The 26,058-nt window shown below is 46.5% G+C and overlaps 1 protein-coding gene across 3 annotated transcripts in view; it reads right to left on the bottom strand.

Moving 5' to 3' along the window:
- CAPN15 (calpain 15) overlaps positions 1-26,058 on the bottom strand; it is a 107,561-nt gene that overhangs the window by 74,138 nt on the left and 7,365 nt on the right. Inside the window, exons 1-12 of one of the 3 annotated variants that reach the window (XM_075284077.1) lie at positions 22,288-22,844; positions 12,356-13,502; positions 9,841-10,076; positions 9,140-9,323; positions 8,827-9,050; positions 7,488-7,613; positions 7,028-7,180; positions 6,168-6,329; positions 4,609-4,841; positions 4,344-4,516; positions 3,992-4,170; positions 1,314-2,638 (exon numbers count right to left, since the gene is read on the bottom strand). In XM_075284077.1, the coding sequence (XP_075140178.1) occupies positions 2,461-2,638; positions 3,992-4,170; positions 4,344-4,516; positions 4,609-4,841; positions 6,168-6,329; positions 7,028-7,180; positions 7,488-7,613; positions 8,827-9,050; positions 9,140-9,323; positions 9,841-10,076; positions 12,356-13,502; positions 22,288-22,445 (3,153 nt within the window). In that variant the 5' untranslated portion in view covers positions 22,446-22,844 and the 3' untranslated portion in view covers positions 1,314-2,460. Of the gene's footprint in view, positions 1-1,313; positions 2,639-3,991; positions 4,171-4,343; positions 4,517-4,608; positions 4,842-6,167; positions 6,330-7,027; positions 7,181-7,487; positions 7,614-8,826; positions 9,051-9,139; positions 9,324-9,840; positions 10,077-12,355; positions 13,503-22,287; positions 22,845-26,058 lie in introns of those variants that run through there. The other 2 variants (XM_075284078.1, XM_075284079.1) reach the window with 2 other exon arrangements.

Raw genomic sequence — 26,058 nt, 5'->3', positions numbered from 1 at the left:
CCATTGACTTCAATGGGTGCCGTCTTACGCGTGCTACACATTGAAATCAATGGGAAGCTTTTTAACAGCGCGCATAAGACGGCACCCATTGAAGTCAATGGGATTCTGTTTTACAGCGCTCACTCTGACACGTGTTTATGTGTCTGAATGAGCGGCGCGTTACTCCGTGGGAACGGAGCCTTAAGGGTCCTTAAAGCCCATTATTTATGCACAAGAAATGTCCCACACCTGCCATGCCAAGTAAGCACTGAGTTGGGGGGAGACATTTTGCATAGACCTTAGTGACCAATGGTAAAAGTAAGGATATGGAATTAATAAGATTTGTAAAAAGAAAAACAAAAAGGTCCCTCGGCAATCCTGGAGTCACAGCAATGAACGCACTGAACTAGTGCCCACAGTTGGCAGTCTCTAACCCGGCGGGCGGCATATCACATTATATACAACACGTCAATTACAATTCTCTCCGGCATCAACCATATACATGAACATAATATCGTATAAAAACACAACCCAGTGTACTTCAATTCAGCATAATCCGAAATGGGATGGGAATGAGTGAGCAGCCCTTCTATCCCTGAGACGTAAAGTGTGAAGCAGCAAACACCCCCATTCCCTGTAACGTATAGAAATAGCGGGTTTGTACGTTGTGAGCCTTGTCTGGGATCTATGGACGCTGTCTAGGAGCTTGAAGGGCCTTGATTTTCGCAACGGCTGACCCATACTAGCACCTATGCCCTTAGTTTTGGGGTAATGACTATAAAAGGGGCATTCCCATCTAATACAATTATAACCTATCGCTATAATGTGTAGTCGGGGTCTGACTTCTAGGAGGCCCGTGGATCCTGAGATTGAAGGGCCATGAATACTTAAAGGGACGCCGCACTAAGTATGGCCAGTGGCCATGACGTCACAAAAAGTGAGGGGGACATGGTACTAAATGAGCACTGCGGCCTCTTCAACCTCAGGATCAGGTCAGGTGATGGAATAACAAAATTAAATGGGCATATCCCTTTAATTAAAGGGAGGCTACAGAACTTACAAAGCTTCACAACAAAATTCTGCAAGAGATTTTCCGTATTTTTTTTTGCTATAGAAAAATCTCATTACTAGCACAGGCATGACTTGCCAAGCACGGTACCAAACCAGTTCCTAGGGAATATTCTGCTTAGCCACCAAAATCTTTTGCAAGGGGTTGTCAGGCAGTTCTTCCCAAGCAAGCAGTCTGTCTTAGACGCATCAGGTCTTCGGTGCAATGAAGAGTTGAGGATTGGCAAGGCATAAACCATACCATGCAGTACTATGCAGGTGGAGACCCCCTTTAATCTTCCCCGTTGGTTGCACAAGGGCACACTGTGTTGGTATGTAACCAGCAATTTTGTCCTCATGGTTATGGGTTGGTGTAGTCAGGGATTAAAGGTGCGCATTAATATTATTACTACATCATACAGGCCGTTTAGGAGGATTTTCTGTGATGGCTCCGGCTTCATGTCTGTACCGGGACAAGTTGTATGACTATGGAAAGCGTGCTGGTGGGTCGGGGGGCTAGGGTCACAATTTCTATCCAGAAATTGCATTCAAAAGACTAAAACGTAGACAATTTTTTTGACGTGATAAAAACTTTTTTCTATACTTACCCTGTTTTGCAAATGTGCAGGATTTTTCTATCTCTGATAAAATGGCTGCGTTTCCCTTACTGGACTATATAAAAATATGAGATTCTGGTTTATTGCATGACGGTGGGTGAGATCGCCCTTGTTCTGATGGATGGTTGGTAAGCTCTGTGTGATCTTTAAGACTCGGTAAGGCTGCAGGATGCAAATAAAGGAATGTGGCGGAGGGTTATAGTGCGCGTTGCGGGGACAGAATGGGTGCGGCAGTCTTTACTCTGCTTCACCTCCACTGGATTAGTTAAAGCTTGCGTCCATGCATATTGCAAGTATGGGGGTCTTCTAGGGTCATGATAGGGAACTAGCAGCCATAGCATCCTGTTTTAGTATCCAAAAATGATTAAAATGCACACCTTATAAAAGAGGCAACGTATCTACATCTTGTAGGGACACAGTAGGAGAAGTACCGGTGGCTTACAGCGCCATTTTGGAGACATGACCAAGGTTTACGAGAACGCAGCCTACTCCGTAGGCCACATATTGACCCAATCCAAGAATGGTACCTCAACTGTGCACCATAAGCTAACAAAAGGGCAATTGGTTCTAGTTTTGAGGCATAAGAATAGGGCACAGTCCCAATTTCAGGTGTACAGTGTGATACATTACAAATAGATGAGGGAGGGGTATCGGGAAAGGATTCCAAGATGGGATAGGGTCCCTGTTTACACAGGATAAAAGTCCTGAGTAGATTTCAAGTGTAGTTTTCCGGGAATTGTTTATTAGTCTGTAAAGTGCTCCCACTGAACGCAGGTGATCGAGCCCCCTACCCAGGGGATATCTTCTTGTGGAGCTGTCAGAGAGGTCGGGGACCATGCAAGCCAGATACCTCTGCAGACAACGGGGGGCTGTGGGTGCCTTTGCTGGACATCCAGTCATTCAGAGACGCTTGGTTAGCTTTCCGGTGTGCCAGTCGATGAGTAATAGAAAAGCCAGCGTTTCCCTCCAACTGGGACAAAATGACCAGCACCTGCCTGAGATGGAGAAGTGAGGAGAAAAAAAAAAATCATCAATAGGTGGTATATATACTGCATGAAATAGGATAGATGCTCAGTATGCCCGCATACAAAGCCAATCCTACAACAGACATCACTAGACGATATACATCCACATATAGCACTCTCGGTATACCTGCATACAAAGCCAATCCTACAACAGACATCACTAGACGATATACATCCGCATATAACACTCTCGATATACCTGCATACAAAGCCAATCCTACAACAGACATCACTAGACGATATACATCCTCATATAGCACTCTACACTATGGGGGCTCTGAACAAGCAACAGGTCAGGTATCAGGATGTTCCACCTCATATACAACATCCTAATACTGGCTGGTTTCAGGCTCGATGTGTAGGCCTCGGCCCTAAAAAAAGGATTCTGGACAGATAAGTAAATATGTTTTTAGGTTCTCGTTTAAGGTCTGGTCAGGGGTTTAATTTAAAGAGGACCTTTCATGACTTTGGGCACAGGCAGTTCTATATATTGCTGGAAAGCTGAAAGTGCACACACTGTCGGCTTTCCCGATCTGTGCCCCGGGTAAAGAGCTAATCGGTCCCGGTACTGTAGCTCTTTACAGTCAGAAGGACGATCCTGACAGTCAGCCAGGTACGTCCTTCTCCACACAGCGCCTATAGCACTGTACAGTGTGAGTGGGGAGGAACGCCCCCTCCCTCTGCTCACAGTGCTTGTCCATAGACAAGTATTATCAGGAGGGGAGGGGGCGTTCCTCCCCGCTCACACTGTACTGCACTATAGGCACTTACAATACTGTGCAAGTGGCCATCTTCTCGTGGCCGGTGGGCATGCACAATTGGCTTTGCCCTAGGCCTAGAAGTTTGAAGCCACCGCCGGAAGAAGACACGGGGAGAGACCATTGAAGATGAAGGTGGCGCTGGAGAGTTCTCTCGCAGCATTGGGACACCCCCAGTGCTTCGAGAGAACTAATTTGCATACTGAGGAAAACCAGATTATAAACCGTGGCGCGGAGAAGACATCTAAAGGTAGGAAAAGACTTTCTTAAGGCTATTCCTACATGTTAGGGACAAAAAAAAAAAAACACTCTTAATGATAGGATCCCTTTAATTTGGAAGTCACATCTGAATTAATTTAAGGGTCAGTTCAAGGGTCTGAACACAGCACAAATGTGGATTACATGGATCCAATGTGTCATACAGGTGGCTTACAAAGGACTGCATCACAGGAGCCAGTATATGCAATGCCTGTAATACACACTGCTGTGTACCTGTACAGTATAAACACTATAAAGTGAGTATATAACTACATAGATAAGAAGCCAGCTGAAGAGGAACACTCACCTGTGCAGAGGGGGGACGCTGTCGCTGGTTTTGAGGCTGCCTCGAGTGGACACGACATTGAAGCTGTCTGTGCAATCGCACTGGATGTGCAGAAAAGACTTGGGATGGCGATTTTCTACGACCACAATGAGCCCGGCCCATCCGTGTGTTAGATAATAGCAGGTCATCCCCTCCCGACCCTACAGGAAGAGGATAGAACACCTTAACATAGGATATTGAGAACCTGGCATAGGGGGCTATTAGAAAGAAGAAGGAGGCCCTCAGGGACAAGCCAAATAAAGTTACTGATGTGAGAAATAATGAACTATCGATTTCTGCCGAGAGGCAGCAAATTATCCCGGCGGGTCTGTACCTCGTGCCGCTCCCCCTTGTCTTCTGTCAGCAGGATAATGGCATCAGCAAGCGTTGTTGGTTGTGCTTCCACTTGCTCAACCATGACAAGCCGGGAACTATAAATGGCCAAGATGTACCCCATGGGGTCTGCAGCCGAGCGGCGATTATTACTGCTACCTGTAGGACTGGACGCTAAAAGACAAGACAACAGTTATCAGTTGCATCTCAGACAAGCCCTTAAAGTGTATCCGATATCGTATCCATCAGAGGAGACCTGTCCTTACCTTGGACTGTCAATGATCCACCCAGATTTAAGGTCTGCCAGTGGTTGAAGGCACAACACACCACAGCGTATTCTCCAGGCTCCAGCATGACGTCGCAGCCTACAAACTTCTTCACCGCTCTTTTGCTGTGCGCCATAAGCCGACCCAACATCACCTTCCCCGTGCCGCCATGAGATGCCCGGAACACCATGATGCAGAGGTCCAAAAGGTGACTGTCCACCGTGTCTGATCGCCTATAGACAGATAGACCAGATAGCTTACATGTGCAATGCAAACACTAAGTGCCCATCAAATAACATGGCTGCTTTTATCCAGAAACAGCCCCTGGTTGAGTCTAGAATTACAGATCAGCTCTATTATAATGAATTGGATGAATGATCCTGTACAACCCCTTTAAGAGGGAAAATATTATTTGCTTCACGGGGGTTAAAAATTTGTCATGATCAAGTGACGGACACACAGCTGCATGGCTCGTAACAAGACAGAGCATTGATAACTGGACTGTCACAAACCCTGCACCTGCATGAGCAGCACATGACAGAAACAATGAAGCTGGTTATTCAGTGATTACAAGCAGAGATCTAATACCCAAAGTATACGAGAAGACATTTACATCAAGTCCTATGGAAAAGATTTCAATGGCCAAATCCCCTTTGTTCACAGGAAGATAAGTTGCAGCCAGATAGGTCTGTCAACAACCTTTTGCCCTCTCCTATTCAGTACACATGCACTGCTCAGCCAAGTGTGCATGTGTCCAGGGGAAGTGTGTGAGATAGCCGTCAGATAGTTTTAGAAAAAGCTGCTTAAGGCTAAGGCCCCACGGGCTGTAATCACAGCGCTAAAGCTCTGCGGAAAGAACTGTGGCATGAACACATTGCGGTTCTTTCCGCAGCACTTTTAAGAGAAAGTTTACAGAGTTTTCCTCTGCGGATTTTCTCTTAACATTATATCTACGGGAAAGTCGCAGGCATTTCCATAGATATAATTGACATGCTGCGATTTGCAAAGCTGCAACGGCTTTGCAAATCGCAGCGAGTCCGCACTACGTTTTTTTTAGGCTAAGGTGCCACGTTGCAAAATGCAGCAAAAAAAAACTCTGCGGAAAATACCGAAGCGGAAACACATTCTGCAGCGTTTTTAATTGCCCCTATTATACTTATATGGAAAAAGCCATCTTTTTTTGCAAGTATAATTGACGTGATGCGATTTTCAGAAACACAAGCGTTTTTGAAAACGCATTTTTTTCACGTGTGGATGGGATTAGCCAGAAGCCAAACCACTTTGCACAAACTATTTTGCTGCTGTGTTTCCACCGTGGCCAACACACTACATTCTCACAATGCAGGGCCCTGATCTGAAAGATGGTCTCTTGTTTTGAAAAACTCCTCTAAGTTACATTGATTTCAATATGACCTGTGTAATACTCCATTTCACCTGTGGTGGTGCTGCAGGTTCTCAGGTTCCCTCACAACAGCGAACATATGGAGATCCAAGTAACTGAGATCAGTTTATCAATGCAAGACCCTTTAAGACTCTTCAGGACATTCTTGTCTTATTACCTGCTGCCTTCCTGGAACAGTGAGAACTCCAGGGCTGTGCGCTCCACCACGGTCAGGGATGTCACAGTCACGGGGGTTGAGGCCTTATTTGGGAAAGTGCCCTGAACTCTAACTTCATGCCAGTCAGTGTGGATCTTGCAGATATCAACAGAGTCAAAGTACCTGCGGGGAATAAAGTCAAGGCAGGAAGGTTAGCGGAGCAACGATACATTGGTGTCAAAAATCTTGCAGTGACAACGACATAACATAGGATGATAGTGATTTGCTGTAGTCAATGCATGTGTGGCCTGTTGTCAAGCACATATCTTATTAAAGGGGTTTTCCAGGCTTAAAAATGGACGACCTATCCTTAGGATGAAGAACGACCGGGGGTTTGACACCTAGGATCCTCAAAGATGAGCTTCTTAGAGAGGCCACAGCACCCACTTCACTTCTTACCAAACACAGCGCCACACACTGTATTATGGCTGTGCTTGGTATTGCAGCTCAGCCCAGTCAATTGAAACCGAACCTGTGACCAAAGAACAGGACATCCCCTGGCCAGTGAAGCGGAAGCAGCAATGTGATCCATGGGGGTCTCGGGTGTCAGACTCCCGCACTTAGGATAGGTAATCAATAGTAAGTCCTAGAAAAGCCCTTTAAAGCCAGAGGAAACTACCTGGGCCTCACAATTGAGGTAAGAATTCATATGGGAACCTCTGACACTCATTGGAGCTTCCCCTAAGTAATGTAAGAAGGAAATTCACACCCATCATCATGGAACGTAATGCACAATATTGATTATATAATGAAAATGGAGCGAGGTAAGTGTGGACAAAATCAATGAAAGAGAGAACACATCCCAAGACGCGCTGACTTACCGGATAAAGTCACTGTACTCCATCCAGAAGACGCCGTCACTGCTACCATGGGGCATCAGCTCATGTTTGAGGGAAGCCGGCCACAAATGCCAGTCGTCTGACCAGCTTCCATTCCAAGAGAAGCGACCCCAGGGGTTACGGAGACGGAGAAGGCTGCCAAGGAAAGAAGGTCGGATTAAGAGGAGGAAAACTGATCTAGGTCAAGGATTAGGTCTCAGGCTACGTTTACTTTTGTGCCAGAGTTTCTACTGGAGACTATCTCAGTGTCCGGCTGAAAATTGGTGGAGGAAAAAATCCTGCATGGACAACCTGCGAACACCATTCTAGCCAGTGGGGTCCATTGGACTCTGTGTGTTACTGCTATTTTAGCGGTCAGCCTAACCATATAGCTGTGGTCCTCCGACTGACCAGAACAATGGACAATAGTGTGAACCACTGATCTTACAGTATGCGTCCTTACCGGTGAGTTTGGACATCTCGCACATCTAGTATGGAGTAGGCATGACGAGGTCTTAGTCCGACACTTTCATAGGCCGCATCGTCCACCTTCATGTTTCCACCTCCGCAGGATGCTCCCATTAGAAACCTGGAGTGACATGGGACATGTACAAGTGAGCTCCATGTACAGGATAGCCCCTGGGGTCAATGGCGGTCTCTTTCCTCACGGTGACGGTCACCTAGTACTTTTCCTTTACCCTCAAAGAAATGATCCCCCTTTCCCCCATGTGCAAATACAGTGGACAACAGAAACCGTCAGGGGGCTACAAAGACATTGGCCATATCTGGGGCCCTTCAAATAAGAAATGACAGGCTTAAAGGGATCCTATCATTGGATACCCTTTTTTTCTCCCTAACACATAGGAATAGCCTTAAGAAAGACTATTGTTCTATTGGCCGTTCCAGAAGAAGATGGAGGCGGTGCTGGAGAGTTCTCTTGTAGCATTGGGGATGCCCCCAGTGCTGTTAGAGCGCTAAGGACCGCCCCCAGTGCTGTGAGAGAACTCATTTGCATACCGAAGAAAAACCGGATTTCTCCCAAATGGCAGTGCGGAGAAGACATCTAAAGGTAGGAGAAGAATAGAATTTCTTAAGGTTATTCCTACGTGTTAGGGAGAAAAAAAAAGGTATCCAATGATAGGATCCCTTTAAGGCGAAGGCCCACGTTGCAGAAACGCTGTTATATTCGTTGCAGATTTTGCTGCGTTTTTTTCAGAATGGCTACAAAAGGAATGGAAAATATCTAGGAAGTTCTTATACTTTTTCCTTCTGCTCAATCCACTCCTGGCTTTGGCCAGAAAAAAAACGGAACTAAAAAAATCTGCATTTCCGCAACGTGGGCCTCAGCCTAAAGGGGTTTTGCAGGTTTGATAATTGATGGCTTACTATCATTAGGATAGGTCATGATCTGAAGATCAGTGGGGTCCGACTCTCAAAAACCTCACGATTTGCAGAGGTCAGTGATGGCTGCGGCCTCTTCACAGCAGGCAAACTACAACACCATACATTGTGCTAGGTATCGCAGCTCAGGCCCATTCACTTTAAAGGAACTGAGCTATGATCAGGTCATGTGACTAATGAATGGACTTCACTTGGCTTACAAAGCTGTACCTGCTGATATGTGCGGGTTCTAGACGTCGGACCCCGCTGATGATACATCCTAAGGATAAGTCATCATCAATGAAGTCCCAGAAAACCCCTTTAATGTGGACAGCCGCCATAAAGGTCGGATATGGAGTAGGTGCCTGCCAATATCTTCCCAGATCGCCTCAGATCCCTCTGCTACTGAGCGGTGGTCTCACCCGGCTTCTTTAGAGCTCAGCATTTTGGCCCAGATGAGATCTGTGTCCACCGTCTCCTCTCGGGGGTTGGTGGAGCTGACTTGAAGCATGAGGCTTTCGCAGGGGGCTCCCGTCAGAGTGGCCAGACCCTCAATAGCACGACCAGCCTGGAGGGCAAAGTAGGAGCCATGAAGCTTGGCCAGAGCCTTTTCGATCAGAGCGACCCACAACTGCTTCCTTTGGGCCTGTATTGGAGACAGATCGTACATTGCTCAACCGCACACAAACCTCCACCAAATGCCATCTCTTGTGTAGGGTGTTGGTTTTCACGCACCTGAGAAAAGAGTAGATATCCAGCTTCATCACATGGCAACATGTCGTCCACCAGCACGGTGCTCCAGGTGCCATCTTTGCATAGTCGCACCTGATAAGCTCCTTCTGGGCATATCGTCCTTGTGATCATCACCCTTTCCACCAATTCGGGTCTTTCTGCCAACACTGCCAGAGCGCTGAGAAACCTACAAATAAGCAGATTTCAATCAGATACCATCTACATAACATATAGTACTATCACTCAGTGGCGCCCCCACTCACCAAGCAGCTGTGCAGGGTACTGCGGCCAGTCCTATTTACTTTAGTGGGACTGTGCTGCGCCTCTTTTCCCCCCTCCTTTTAAAGGACCAACCACTTAAAAGGGAATATCCCTTTAAAGTGGTTGGTCCAAGTTTTCGCTTTTCCCTTGTCCTGTGGGTAGGAGATGACATGCAGATCGGTGGAGTACGACCACTGGGACCCACACAATCTTGAGAACGAGGGTTCCAGTCTCCCATAGGCCAAGCACATACTCTAGCACTACATTCAGCGTTGCAGGAGATGGTTGAGTCCAGTCCAGACCCCTACCCATCAGTATGTTAATAGTAAACCCCTTTAAGGGATGAGATTATTAGCAAACTCCTAATATTATAGTGCTAGGACATGTAATGTAAGGGGGGGGGGGTCGTTTTGCATCAATAACCCGATGATGTGTGTACTTACCAACAGTTTCCCAAAAGCCCTTGCAAGATATCGGAAGGTCTCGGCGTGCGAAAGACAGACCACTTCACTCCGCGGTCTTTGAAGATACTGCAGTTAATCTCTTGCGGTCGCAGCCACTGTTTCACCCTTTGTTGAACGCTGTCGGACTCCGGAAAGCCGACAGATCGAGGCCCGGGAGGAAAGCTGTCATCCACAAAATTCACTCTGTTCTGGGATGGGGACAGCCAAGAGGACAACTGTCAGGAGGGGTATTAGTATATTGTGTCAGGAGGGGAAAGAGGAAGGAAAGAACGAGAGACGGTTAGTAGAGGAGGAGAGGACCATGCGCTGAGAGTCCTCCAGCTGTGTGCAATGAGCAGGGTATAATGTGGGTTAGGAGCACCTGGGTCCCCGACTGCAGAGACCGATGCAGGGAGACAGACAAAAAGCTGAGGGAAGCCGAGGTAAGGATGAGAAGCCAGGTATAAAGAAATGTACATACACAGAAGGGGAACTCCACTGTCCTGTCTTTAAAGGGGATTTTTATATTGACGGCCAGTCCATATTGGTGGCATCTGACCCCTGCCCATCAGCTGATTCAAGAGACATCACATTCTTTAGTCACGTGATCCTTCTGCAGGTCAGGACTGAGCTGCTATACCAAACACAGCCACTAGTCTATTTGGCGCTGTGCCTTGTATACATCATAGAGACCGAAGTACTGGCTTCCCTTCAATCAGCGGATCGCTGGGGCGGTTCAGGTGTCAGACCCCACCAATCTGATATCCTAAGGATGGGCCATCAACATAAAAATCCTGGAACATCCCCTTTAAATATTTTTTAAGAAGAAAGCAGCCATGTTTTTCTAATCCTAGTCAACATCTTTTAAGCCCTCGGCCTTGGCACGTAAGGTCCATCTGGGCACTTCACCCGATTGTAAGCGTTATATACATCACACCATATAGTGCTCATGACCAGACATGACTAATCGATCTTGGATAGAGAACCTATACAAAGCCTGGTCCTTCAGCCATGCTCCTGATCAGATTCTTGATCCATAGTTCTGCAATCCTATAGAATCCCTTCCCTACGGAAATCTGAAGGTTGTTGCTATTTTTAAGACTTTGCGCGGGCGCTCATAGGGTTAAACCCCCCACGCCTCCTTCACTTGTCACACGGCAGGTGCACCTTAAATAGCAACCATTGTGTTATTGTGTGCATGCTAGTGCCATGTACTGTAAAGCGCGGTAGAATACCGTCAGTGTCAGGTTCGTGTTTGGTGTCAAGTTCACGGTCTAACGTCTCCTTGCTGACAGTCGCCTCCTTCGCAGGTGATGAGGAGTCACTGGAACGAGGCCACCGTCACAATTGTTACCAGGATCGCTGTTCACAACAATGAACAATGGAGACGGTGCCAGGGATTGGTTTCCACTGACTGGTGAGCTGGAGATCTCACAGAGCCCGCACTGTGTGGTCGAGATGACGGAAGAACAGATGTGGGCGACCTGCAGAGACTCAGAACGGCCACCAGAACCTGCACTGCAAGGTGCTGACGATTACTGACTGACCATCTTGGAAGGTACAGATGCTCCTTGGGAAAAAAAAATACGCAAAAATCGATCTTCAGACTGACTAGCGCATCTTAGGAGTTTCTACCTCTATACACAATGGATAGAGGTAGATGGTGGAAGCCACAAATGTGGCAGGACCAGACGACTATATTAAGTGTATGGAAATATCCTGACTCCTGTAAAGCCTAATGCTTTAGTCAATCCCCTACCCCCAGTATCAACACATGCATGCTCGGAGAATGTGTAGGTTAGGATCAACAGGATTCGCTGTTGGTCAAACCCACGCCTTTCGAAGGTGCACGGACATCTTTACTTTGTAGCAGCCTCCAACCTGTGGTTTATCAGGGTCTAAGACTGTTGACCCTATTGGGAGCTGTAGGGTACATACACAAAGCTCTCCAACATCTCATGTTCAAAATTAAAGGGGTATTCCAGGACTAGGATACGGATTGCTGCAGCCTCTTCCCAACTTACCAAGCGCAGCGCTGCATATGATTGGTGGCCAAACTAAGTATTGCAGATCAGTCACATTCAGTTGAAAGGAACTGAGTTGCAACCTGGGCATGTGACTGGTGGATGTGATGTCACTAGCCTGCAAATGATAGTCCTGGAATACCCCTTTAACATCATCTGTGCACAGCACTTTGCGTGACCGCTTCATAACACCACTCTGTCTTATGGAGACTACATAAATATACCAGTATATACTCAACATTAAAGGGTTTGTATTAGATTCTGAAGACATGGCTACTTTCTTCCAGAAACAGCGCCACTGTTGTCTACAGGTTGTGCCTGGTTTTGCAACTCAAGACCTTTTTTTTAAATGGGGTTGACCTGCAGTACGAGAATTAGCCTATGGACCGAAGTGGCGCTGTTTGTAGAAGAATGGCAATAGGAAATTAACCCAACCCAGAAGATCCAAAAACAGCATAAGAAGATAGATTGTAGACGACAATAAAGCTTACCTCTCGGCAAAAGCTGACAATGTTCTCCCACAGTTCCTTGGCCTCGCCTTCATCTGTCTGTCTTCTGGTTTCGGCTCTAACGCTTTCCCTCCGACGTAGCATCCGCGTGCCCACCTTACGGTGCTGGGCCACATAACCCTGCGGCGTGTGACATGCCACGCAGTGAGTACAACGAGTCTCATTTAGAAGGGTGCATGCTGGGCAGGCCCACTCTGTCCTACGGGAAACCGGCATGGGAAGGACTATTGTGCTGGATGGTGATGGCAAGCCCTCCGTCCCAGTTGTACTACTGTCATTCTCGGTTGTCCGTACTGCTCCACAGACGCAACACCTACTGGCACTGCCCACGTTTCGCAAAGTACATTTTCCACACGACCAATTGGTGTCCAGATTTTGTGGCTCAGCAGAGGATGGAGTCGTTTCGGCTGTGGTTACCTCTTCTTCTAAGATGCTCAGGCGTTTAGGAAGACGGCTCTGGGCAGAGGGAGGAGGAGAGAGCGGATTATCTGGTGCCACCTCTCTCCGGCTTCTGGGAACGGGGATATTGTGTGGTCCCGGTGAGAGTGGCAGTGCAGGTAGGGGTCTGGGGGAGTCAGGCTCACGAGCTGTTGCTTGTTCATCTGAGCCTTGAAAAGCAGCAGGGGGTGGGAGAACCTCTGGTACCACCAAGGCCTCCGGCGGGATTTTAGGCAAGGACAGTTTACGTGGTCCACCACAAGCCGAGCAGGACGTGGACACGGGAGTGTTATGTAGAGTACAACGAGGACAACTCCAACCAGAATTCAACGCAGACTGGAGAGTAGGACTACTTATATCCTCGGGGTCGGATTCTTGGACAGGGGATCTTGCATCTTCGTGTGGTCCACGGAGGACACCATTTGGAACGGCTGGAGGAGGAAGGAACCCACAAAGTTGACAACCGGTTGGCGGAGGTGAAGGGTTGGTCGGAGTGAAATTGGAAAAGGTACAGCGGCTGCAAGACCAACGTTGTTCAGCTGAGCTTAGCCGTAAGATGTGGTTGAGATCCGGTAGATTTCGAGGCGCTTCACATATCGAACAATGTCGCTGCCCATGGGGATTTAGGAATGTACAACGGCAGCATGACCACTCCCCACAGGGGGAGGGGGCAGCCATGGGGTCTGGAAGCCTATGGAGAAGACCAAAGATTGGTTAGCCTGTGGATATACTCTAAAGAGAACATGTCATGTAGGAGTATTATACACAAACAAGCACAGAAACCTACACACTGCACATACAGTCATCGAAAGCAACATGTAGCCTCTGTGCAGGGCTGGGGAGTCGTAGTCAGGGCCACAAAAAAAGGGGCTGGAAATGCATCGGACCATGACTGTCAGCCACGTATGAAGGAGTCAAAGCTGGTGGTTTGGTGTAGCGACTCCACAGCAATCCCTCTATGTAAGGTCAGTTGTAACGCATGTTGCTGTATTGACTGGAAACAGTCAGCAGGCAGGCTAGTAGCTACTGTCTGATCTTATGGAAGTCATTACATATTGCTGCTTTATTAGCAGGGGTCTGACCACCGGGCCTCCACAATGTTGCATCCACCTTCATTCTCCGGAACGGTGGATGGTCAAATAATGGACACCCCACTAATAATGAAGCAACGGAAACGACCCTTTAAGACTTTATCCTTATTCTAAGTGGGACTGCCATCTTTAGTACTTGGGTTATAGTCCTGAGGGTCCAGCTCTTTACTCACGGTGGCGGCAAGACACTCATACTCCATATGGGAGTTTAATTTAATGGGTAGGGCCTCAAGGGTTGCCTAAGATTACAAGACGGAGTGTTTGTTGGCCCTTGCCCATGGGTTTTGCAACTCGGCACCACTTAAAGGGGTTGTCCGATATCCCAAAAAAGGGACAAATCTATGGGCCGTGTCTCGCACTACAGCGATGCCCTGCACAACCTGGAAACAAAAGCACCACTGTTGAAGGATCTGCCAACAGCAGCTTGCTGATGGTTTCCACATAGTACATGAAGGATCTACAGTGCTACGGGTAAATTCTTACAAATCGGATCATTTAGAGATTTCCAGAGAGTTCTACAGTATAGAGATAAACAAGAAATAAATTACACAAAAAAAAAAAAAAAATTAAACATAACGCATCTTCTGCAATTTTATCACATTTTAATCCAAGGCTACTAGTCGAGGGAGGCGAAGTAAAATATAAAAACGTAATAAATGATGCAAAGCGAGGACACCAATTTGGAGCCGCAACTCTGGCACGCACGGAATGAAGGAACTTTGCAAATAACGATCATTAAAAATCCCGTATGATTTTGTGTATTCAGTCTGTTGGTTACAGACTACAAAGAAAAAAATCTGCGTAGTCTGATCCCTCACATTGGTCTACGACTTACTATCCTACTGAATGAATATTGGCACAAGGTAAGAGACAGAAGAGAAGCTAGACGGGGCTTGTTATCATGGGGACGCATAGATCTACATAGGTGCTGGACACGTAAACCGGAAGGGGATTAGGAAAGAGGTCCGACATAGTAGGAAGTCCATTCTAGGTAGCGGCAACAGTCTCTGCAAAGCTCCGCAGAGTGACTGTCTTACCTCGATGACTCTTAGGGCCCGTTCCCACGAAGTAACGCGGCGCTCAATCTGACACGTAAACACGTGTCAGAGTGAGCGCTTCAAAACAGAATCCCATTGACTTCAATGGGTGCCAGTTTTACGCGCGCTACACATTGAAATCAATGGGAGGCTTTTTAACCCATTGATTTCAACGTGTAGCGCGGGCTATGATGGCACCCATTGAAGTCAATGGGATTCTGTTTTGAAGCGCTCACTCTGACATGTGTTTACGTGTCAGATTGAGCGCCGTATTACTTTGTGGGAACGGGACCTTAAAGTGCCCCTTTCACCAGTTCCAGCACTGTTAATTTTTTCTCTAGCCCCCACTGTTCCTGTTTGAGATGCTGTTCATTTCACCACCCAACATGCTCATTAAGCTTTGTGTCAGATGGGCAGCCCTAGGCTGGGCAAGTAGTCTGGGACCGCCCACCTGACAGAACAGAATGATTGCTCAGGAACGGTGGGCGCTAGTGTAATAAGTCCAACTGTGCTGGAATCAGCGGAGCGCCAGCTAAAGAAGGAGGTGGTGAAAGGTCGTCTTTAAGAATCAGCAATTCTCAGGATTAGACTTGGCTTTGCAGAACACAAGGTCTAGGAAAGTAAACCTATTTATCTAATTGTAGATAATCTACCTGCTATCAAACATCCTGCAAGATAAGTCAGGGTGCGGACTTACAGGAGTTTGCAAACATTACCTGAGCAAATAGGATCTTAAGTAGCAGAGGGAAGAATTTATTTTTCCCATGGGGCAGCCGATATTCACATTACAATTAAAGGGATTGCGACTCCTGCCCATGTTCTATCAGAGGGAGTCCCAAGCAGCAGAACTGGTCACCCTGCCATTCATATGGCTACACGGTAATACCAAGTTTCCCCTCTAGTGGCCACTGCAGTACAAATAGCAACTTCTTCAGAAGACAGACTGTCAGCTCTAGCATTAAAGGGGTTGTCTATGACCAAGCAACCCCTTTAACCCCTTCTGTCAAGTCTTAAGCTGTTCCTTGGTTAGATCTGGATGTTACAGAATACTAAGACTCCTCCTAAACAGCAAACCTACTAATATGTTACGATAAGGACAATCCTAAGAAATGTAGGGGTCCTCCTCCAATTACCTGGAGTGATGGATGGGAGAAGCTTACATGGAAGGGTGGGGTTAGATTGTTCTAGGTCTTGGCGCAGTAGTTAGATTTCTGCTTTCCAGACAAAGGAGTCTAATCCCCGCCCATTTTAAACAAACCATTCCCATAGGAAGATATTTAAAGGGAGTGTGTCACCAGACCCAACATATCAAACTAGACCACGGATAGATAGGTTAGGGTCACCTGAATCAAACACTGTTTTCCCCTTGTGAATCGGGGCTTCTGCTCCCAAGATATTGCAGTTTTTTCCATATGCAAATGAGCTCTTTGGGGTGACATGGGTGCCGCCATTGTTTAAAAGAGGTCATGACCTGCTGACATAAACAGCGATATCTCGGCAACGGAGGCCCCGATTCACAAGGGGAAAACACTAAGATTCAGGTGACCCTAACCTATCTATCTGCAGGCCTGGGGGATATGTTGGAATCTGGTGACACGCTCCCTTTAAGGGGACGGAAACATTGATTTTTTTTGGACAACTTTAATGCCCCTTTAAGATTCATTAGCAGGCGATATCTGGCAATTGTCAGGGGATAGAACATGAGTGATATTCTATCAAAAAAGAAATTTCACTCCTGGGTGGAATTGTTTTCGGATGCTAGGAATGCTGACATGTTATTCCTGGCAGAGCCTTCTAAACGCATAATGGAAATCTATGAGTGAGCGAGGCGCCGATATTATTCTTCTGCTATGTAACAGCGGATAATTACTACTACTACGGGGGATCGGGCGAAAATAGACGCTTTGTGCAAAGGGACACGGTCACATGTCAACTGCAGTGCCTGCAATAAAGACGGGGGACGGGCAAAGTTTTAGGACCACTTACAGCCCTGATTTCAGGGAGAGTTTATGTACTGCATTATTATCGTTAAAGTAACCCATGGGGCGTATGAAAGGATGACGTAGATGGCGTCATTTTTGCCATCCCAAATCATATGTTCATACAACAGAGTGAACACATAGCATTTCATACACCCACTAAAGGTTTACATTAGAAAACCGCCATCACTAGCACTGGATAATAACCATAGTTACCATATGACGGCATTATTTCAGAAGCACAATATGGCGGGAAGAAGCCTTCATGATGGTCTGACTGGATGTCATGTGTGACAGACTAGACACACTGGTAACGTATACACTTAGACGGTAGAATGGTGGTTTCTATACAGTAAGTATTATTCAGTCACTGTTTGATGGTAATATTAGTGGTCACATTATGGCGGTATTCTTTAAACCTTGTGTAGTAGTACCATTGGCCTACTATTGGTCTCTGTGTGCTTTGTTCAGTAATAATATCAAGGTAATCACAATGTGGCGGTATTATTTAGACCTTATATAGTGGTCTCTATTCAGTAACAGCATTGTGATATTATTCAGACACTTTACTGTGTGGTACTAATGGTGAGGATGTGCGGTATTATTTAGACCTTGTATGGTGGTATTCTAGGCAATATCAGTCTCTGTATAGTGTGATTGTTCAATAACAATATGAAGGTAATACAGTTGAATCACAAACTTTTGGTATTATTTAGACTCTGTATGGCGGTAATATTGGCCTCTGTATAGGAATAGTATCATAATTCAGTTATTATGTATTAGTGACGATCGTTGGCATGATGTGGCAGTATCATTTAGGCCTTGTATAGTCGTAACACTGGCAAGGTTGGTTATTTATTGTATACTGTATTTTGGTACAGAATAGAGGTAATATTACTGAGTCACTATGTGGTAGTAATATGGTGTGGTATTATTTAGGCCTTTTATGGCGGTAATATTCATCTTTGTTGATTGAGAAACAGCATTGTCATATTACTCTGACACGATGTAGCGGTAATGTTAGTGGGTCATGATATGGCTGTATTATTTAGGCCTTGTGCAGCGATACTGGTAATGATGACCTATTTATACAGTATGGAGGCAATACAATTGGGTCACTATGTGGTTATTGGCGTGGCAGTATTATTTAAGCCAGAAATAGTATGGCGGTAATATTATTTAGTCATTATGTCGTGTTAATATGTGGCGGTAATTTTTGGGCCGTGTATGGTGGGAATTGTACACATTATATGGAGGTTTTTATTCAGTATTAGCATTGTGATATTATCTGGTCACTGTGTAATGGCAATGATATGGCAGTGTTATTTAGCCCTTGTATAGTGATACTAGTAATGTTGATCTTTGTATAGGGCGTTGTATTCTGTAACAGTATAGAATTAGTAGAATTAAGTTGTTATAAAGGTGGTATTATGTGGTCACCAGTGTGGCAGTATTAGGTAGACATTATATGGCGGTATTAATGGTAATTCAGGTCTTTATTCAGTAACAGTATGGCTAATATTATTGAGTAACTACGTGGTGGTAATATGTGGCCATGGTAGTACTATTAAGACCTTGCATGGTGGTAATATTGGTCATTGGATAGCGGTTTTAATTCAATAAGAATATGGCAGTTTTATTTGGGTACTATGCATTTGTAACAGTAGTGGTCATGATGTGGCGGTGTTATTTGGGCCTTGTATAATGGCATTATTATTAATAGTCTTTACACAGATCTTTTTTTAGTAATGGTATGGCGGTAACATTTAATCATTACTTGTCGGTATTATTTGTTGTTGTGAGAAAACTATATACATATATATATATATATATATATATATATATATATATATATTTTTTCCTCTTTTTCAGGTAGGAGGCGTATGGAGGGTTGTACTCCTGACCCATTAGGATGGTGTCCAGGCCTGTTGTAGTCGTGTGTGTGTGTGTGTGTGTGTGTATACACACACAATGTACATATTATATTTATTAGCATACAGAACTAATTCAGTTTGTGCGCTCGCCACTTGCACATCTCTGCCATGACAGCTGTGACTCCGCGGGGTTAATTTAAAGGCACATAAACCCAGATAGTAAGAGAGCACATTTCCCTTCCTTAGGCAAAACTGGAAACGGCACCATTGGGATTTTATAATTTTGTAAGAATCAACAGAAATGAGGAACGTCCAAAGGTCAAACCTGAATTACCGGTGTCTTTTTACAACCGCAAGGCGCGTGTATCAGTGCAACGAGACCGGTGTGTGACATCACTGGATGGGTCATGGCTGCCGTAGTCAGACAATTGTACCAGTCAGCAGTTCTTCGGGTGAAGGGCAATGCATCAGTGTAGTGGGAACAAGCCAAAAAAACTGCACACAACGTGATACATAACAAGGACATAATAGAGGCATGAGGTAGACGGTGACTCGTGCCTCCATAATGATGCCGGCTTGTTACGACCGATGACCTCACCTTACTACACGTTGCTAAAAAAGGACCTTCAGTTTCTGGGAAAGCAATTACCGCAGCCATTATGGCTCCCCAGATTCTTTAAAGAGGACCTTATGCCAACTTCAAATCTTTAAACCCTTCAATAGGCGGCGCGACACCGATTCTGGCACAGTTGGAATTTTTTCTCTAGCCCCTACCGTTCCTGAGCAATCAGTGTGCTTAGTGTCAGTACCCAATATGCTAATTAGAGTCCCTACTGTTAGGTGGGCGGAGCAGAAAGAGCCAGTAAGACAGTAGGGAGCAGATTTAGCACTAACAGCACAGATTGCTCAGGAAAGGGAGGGGCTACAGAAAAAATGCCAACTTCCCTGGAATCAGTAGAGCGGGGGCTATTAAAGGATGTACAGTTGGAGTTCTTGTACGTGGTTCTCTTTAAGGGTAAAATGTCCGGTCTCCTGACATTCAGGTTTTAGTAAATACTTGCCATTCAGGAGCATCTATTCTTAATTAATCTGGCATTCCTCTATTACTCCTCCTGGCAATGTATGATAACTGGGTGGACGGATTCTTTTTTCCCCCCATAGAGTGAATGGTGGAGAACAGAGAACAGTAACACCCAGTTAAGGGGGATTCCAGGTTTTATTAACCGATGACCCATCTTTTGGATAGGTCATCATCTAAAGACCACCACTGATCAGCTGTTTGGGGGCAGTAGCGCCTCTTCTAATAGTTGACTGGTGAGACTCCTTGGCACGGGACCCTCACCGATCTTCCTAAGGATAGGTCATCAATTGAAATGCCTGGAAAATCCTTTTAACGAGATTTCCAGTAGGAACAACAGAGGAATGACCTATTGCAGAACTTAAATGGAAAAATGTACACCCGCTCTTCTTATCCAGTTCACTAGAAAGGCCATGTTTAATGACAGGATGTACGGTCACTAACTTGGTGCTATTATTTCGACTAGAGAAGGCGATCGGCGGCAGAATCACAGCCACAAAGGTGCTGACGTCCAGCGAGCTGCGTAATGTCACCGCTACGTGTGCACCTGTTTATCCAATGTGTCACGGCTTAGTGTAACTTTCTCCTAGCGTAAGCAATTGTACGGCTCAGAATAATCAGATTACGCGGAGCCCGGGGAGCTGGAAGGGTTAACATCGTGCAGCGGTCGCCAATCTGCGGCTCTCCAGCTGTTGCAAAACTACAACCCCCAGCATGCCCTGTAATATCGTAGATGCTCCTTACTCTCCGTAAGACACTTGGCTCACTGAGCAACTGTTGATTTTGGACGCTATGGCGGGCAGTTGTCGGTGGCACGGATTAGTCATACTGAAGATACACAAGATTCATTGTTACCCCTGCCGTGCAGAACCGCTCTCGCGTTGCCCATAGACATGCCATAGCTGGTGCCCCCTGTCAGCAGGCACGATCAGTATACAAAGTTAACACTATGGGGGACAGATCCCTTTAGGAGTCACCCAGCATGAATAGCTGTCAGCTAAACACCTATTTGGCCGACAGCTATTCCTTTCGACTTCCCATACACATGCACACTTGGCTCTGCATGTGTTCTCAATGAGGATTAAGAGATATACAATTCTATTTTAATGTTCAGTAGGGCTGCTGAAGGGGCCAGGAACATACAAAACTTTGCTCACCTCCCCCCCGGCCTCCCATGCTTGGGGAGTACTGCAGCCAATCACCCGGCAATGAAGATCGAACCCGCCACCGCAAGAAACGGAGACTTGGGAAGAGGTGAGTAAAGTGTTTTGTTTTATGTTCATGGCTGCTATCAGACATCTTCAGTGCTGGCTTACCTCTCATAGGAAGAAAAGGATTGGGCATGTTGAAATCCATCATGCCCAATCCATCTTTCTTCCAAAATCTGCCATCTGGGGGGGGGGGCGGGGGTTGAGTCAGGACTCCCCCATGCACAAGATGGTGTTGATGCCTCCATATCATCAGGTTTTACTAACTTTCATCTAATACCTAGAATGGCTACTCACATGACACAGCTGGTGGCCGACAGTTATTCCAACATACACACGCACACTCGGAGGATGTAGGTTTACTTCAGTGGATAGAGGGTGAAATCCAACTTTAACTGTTCCTCTTTTTTGACCCACATCTGGGAACAGTTTGTAGACCCCCTAAAGTTAGATCAGCGGCCATACTTTGGTCAGTGGGGTCCAACCTCTGGGACTCCTATGGTCCCACTAACCTAGTGCTGCGTAACCATTCAACAGAATAGGACGGGAAGTGGATCCCTGATTGGCGGAGAGCCCGGTAGTGCCCATGTTTAGGGGTAAAACACCAGTGCTGTGTCCAGTAGGAGTTATAGGGTCTCAGGGGTCGGACCCCCACCCATGGTGTATCCTAACAACATACCATCACTTTATCCCAGATAATACAACGGCCACCCCACAGACATCAGATTTTCAATGGATGGTGCCAAGATAAATAGGATCAAGTGCCAAGAATCCGTGTAGTGCCCATTAAATCACAGCTGAGTATCACGAAATATAGGGACAATGTCTACTGGGGGGAAGAAGAGGCCACCAAACACTAAGGGGGTCATTATCATATTACGCCAATCTTGATGCCTATGCTAGGCGTGGATGGCAAATATTTGGCACATTAGCCAAGTCTGTGTACAGCACTACAGGATATGTCGGTGCCATGTGAATAATGAGGTTTAGTAATAAGACCGTACCCACAGAGGGACAGATGTGCCCATCGCTTATAAATAGTCATTAACCCCCCGCCTCCCATGCAAAGCACCCACAGCACATACAGCACAGTAATGCCAAGCGTTCACGTGTGCCCAGGTAACGCCACGATGACACCCAGAAGACTAAAATACAGACACTACATAGCAGAAGGCAAAGCTGCAAACCCCAGGCACGGCGGCCTCTTACCTGTGTGTCCTGTACATGGGAATGACTGTGCCCTGCCATATAGACCCCGGGAGCCCGTTTCTATGCCAGCCCAGCAAGCTGAGTCCAGGGTATGCTGTGCCCATTGAGCCATGGTGTGACTTGCCCTCTGCTGCCAGGGAAGATGCCGAACTCCCCATCTGTGTGTCTCGACGTGATACAACTTATCCCGGGCTAGATCCGAGAGTGTGCCAGGGGGTGTTAGAGGGCATCAGACAGAGACAGGGAGAGAGTGAGAGCTAACACAGGGAGGGCACAGCTGTCAGGGAGGGAGGGACAGACATTAAGTAAGGGAGGGAGGGAGGGCACCACAAAGAAGGAATCACCTTTAGGGAAGGAGGGAGGGAGGGAAGGAAGGAGAAGAGAGAGAGAAGTGAGAAGAGAATACACTGTAGTGAGGAGGACGCTGGCCATGCCAGGCGACACCGTGACACCGACCTAAGGCATGTAGATGGAATGGCAAAACTCGCAACCCGTCTGTCAGCATTCACATGTAATTATCAGACTTAATACACGGCTACGTCACACGTGGAGTCAAATAAAACACCTCTCAACATGGCAAATCATTGGCCGCACGGCCGGCTATAAAAAGGTCATGAAGCAACAGTAAACTGTGTCAAAACACGCCAGCGAGCCGCCACATCTATGCAGGGAGTGGCCGCCGTTTCCGGAACGTACCTATATGGAAGCAACGTGGCGGTGTGTTTTATTTTTAATCTTACGTCTATTAAATACCTCCCATCCAGCGGTGCGGCCGGGTGCCAGAGTCTATGACATACTAGACATACTATGAGACAGTTAGGGACACCATTACAATGACTAGGATAGCGCCATATAAAGGTACACTATTGTGCAGTCACATTCCCCAAAGTCCTGCCCAGCCATTTATCAGTGTCAGTCGTCACTGAAGTTCTGGCATTCTATTCCTGAACTCTAGAACTAAAGTATCTTAAAAGAAAGAGTCTCTGGATAGGTAGGTAGGTAGATTAGAGTCTTCTGGATCAAATGGAGTCGCTGCCTCTGTTATTGAGACATCGCCATTTTTGCAATATGCAAATGAGTTCTTTGCTCCAAAGGGGTCATATGTCAAAAGGAGGCAACGATTCACAAGCGGAAGATACAATTTGATCCAGGTGAGCCTATCCCATCTATCTGCAGGATGAGCCCCCTTGTAGTTGTATGCAGACAGGCGGAGCAGATTACACTGAAGCTTTCTTGTTTGCAACCCGGTAGACACGTGTTCACACCTCTGCATGTAGTTTCACCTTGCAACAGGTCATGAATTAGAAATCACAATGTAGAGCGAGGAGGAACTCTTCTCTGCTGGGCCGGACGGGGCATTCACATAGGATGTCCTATTATAAAGCCACCAAACATGAACTAATGCACATGAGGAGAGAGCCTGCCAATTACTATACCTCATGTGCCAGGTTTCAGTGCCAGGGCACAATGTGCCGACCAGTTCCACAGCTGTACAACACGTAAACCCTGATTGTTTTGGCACATTGCCCTTATTAATTGATGGCTATTTCCTATATAAAAATCTGTCTTCCACCAGTCACCACTAGGGGGAGCTAGATACATTGAACTCAATGATAAAACATGCAGGTAGCCCCTGAACTCCCTTCTCTACAATGAACCCTGTGCAACCCAACCCAAAATCAAGTCCTGGGCTGATGCTGAACGTGCACGGCTCTCTATCATGGTGTATCGGGGGCGCCGGAGAAGACTTTTATGGATGTACTAAGTAAAACATCCCACGGATTGCAGTTAATAAATGTCGGTCATGGGGAAATCGAGCGGCTTATACGTAGCTGGAGGACACCGCCTATACAGCCTGCAGCGATATCACTAAATGGCCGTGACTCGCATTGTCGTCTTTAAAAAAGTGGGATCTACATAAGGGGTTAAAGCACCGCCCTGTTGTGGTCTTAAAGGGCTTGTCTATGACATAATACTAAGGTCAGTGACATCACTAGAGAGGAGCAAATTCATTAGTAATGAGACAGGTTTATTACAAACCTTCTAAAAATTTCGTGTTCGCCGTCCACAAACCATTATTATAGCCCAGGGGAGGTGCATACACATGATACTCATTTTGCCTCACCTCTCCTGGGATGGGCTTTCGCTTCCATACTTTACACTGCAGCACAACCTGGACAAGTTAAATGCTGCCTATAACACAAGCTGATCGGCAAGGTGCTGTCCATTCCAGCCAATGACAATAGTTTATAATCATTCTCACAGAGGTGTCGTGGCGGCTTAGGCTATCTGGGCGCTGTGATAAGGACAGCTAAGTGACCCAGTGCCAGTTTCTCTTTAAAAGTTTAGCCGCCATGACATTAAGTATTACAGAATATGTACACAACAGATGGCACCAGGTCTACATTCACCCGCCAGTCACCCGCCTACAGAGTGGGCGCTGCTGCGTGAATGCCCAGGGCAGACTTATTATAGGGAAATAACACTGAGACGTGTCAGGCTAGAATGTCATCTGCCATGTACGAGGGAAATGCCAGCACTGGCAGGATTAGTGCGGAGAGCTTGGCATTGCCCCCTGACAGAAGCTGGCATGTCCGGAGACGACGCTGCTCTCTGGGTAATGATGCTGCACGTTCTGGGTCTGCAGCCGAGGTGTCTCTTACATACAGATGCCGGGGAAGACATTACTGCAGACCAACCAAAAACGCATCGAATCGTACAAAAATATTGGGGTACGGCCCTATAGCCTGGGTGTATACAGTCCGCCAGATGAACAGTAGCATGTATTCGTACACAGCAGCTTTCATCCAAGGTCCTGGTTGTCAGAGATATTTTTCTTTTCCAGAAACAGCGCCACTCTGGTCTACTGGCTATGTCTGATACTGCAACTGAATATTGCAAAACCAGGCACAGCTGAGTAACAAAAGTGGTGCAGACACTTTGGCGTAATTCTAGGCAATCCTTTTAAACCGTACTACTGAATTTTTAGTCAGTGACATGGGAACATTTTCATCATGTCCGCGCTCCTGGTGCTTGTAGACATATGAATATATATTAAAGTGGTTTCCCGTTGTAAATTCTTGAAAAAAATGGCCTTATCCAGCTTTCTAAGACTCCTGAGAGGAGAGACATAGCAGTGGCGGTTCGGTCACTGCTTTACCAAATAGGAGTGTCAGTCAGGATTCTGAGAAAGCTTGGTGAAGACCCCTATGGGAGTTGTAGGGGCGGCCATATTGGATGTCGGCCACGTTTTCCATGAACACTTGTAAGTTTCAAGGACATCTCAAGGATTTCTAAGTTCCTTAATGGAGTGTCCACTACTAAGTCCTAATGGTGGACAAGTGTCCTAAAAGGGGCCCCCCAGATCTTATCACGGTGGAGACGGGGGCTGGCGCAGCTGGTAAGAGCCTCTGCGCAGGGTCCGAACAATTCACTTTTACTTTCTGAGGTAAAAATCTCCTGGAAATGTCATTTACGCAGATGAGTCGGATGCAGGAGTCACAGAATTGACCCCTCGCTGCACTTTGAAGGAAATGCATTAAGGAAGAGACACCATTAGCCGGCACAGATGTCTTCTACCTCAAAACATGGCCCCAGCATGTTCAGTGGGGACGGCAGCTGCGAGGCTCCATCCGCTGCCAAAGTCAGTTTCATTGGGGATGTAGATTATCAAATACATCTGTACTATCCTCCGCAGCCACCGCAGTCACCCCAAATAACCAGATCAATGAAGCAAAACAACACTGCTGGTAAAATGGCCGCCATTACATC

The sequence above is a fragment of the Leptodactylus fuscus genome, chromosome 8, assembly GCF_031893055.1.
Source record: "Leptodactylus fuscus isolate aLepFus1 chromosome 8, aLepFus1.hap2, whole genome shotgun sequence".
In the NCBI taxonomy this organism is placed as follows: Eukaryota; Metazoa; Chordata; class Amphibia; order Anura; family Leptodactylidae; genus Leptodactylus; species Leptodactylus fuscus.
Note: the sequence above shows the minus strand (reverse complement) of the source record. Positions and strands in the feature narration are given on the sequence as shown.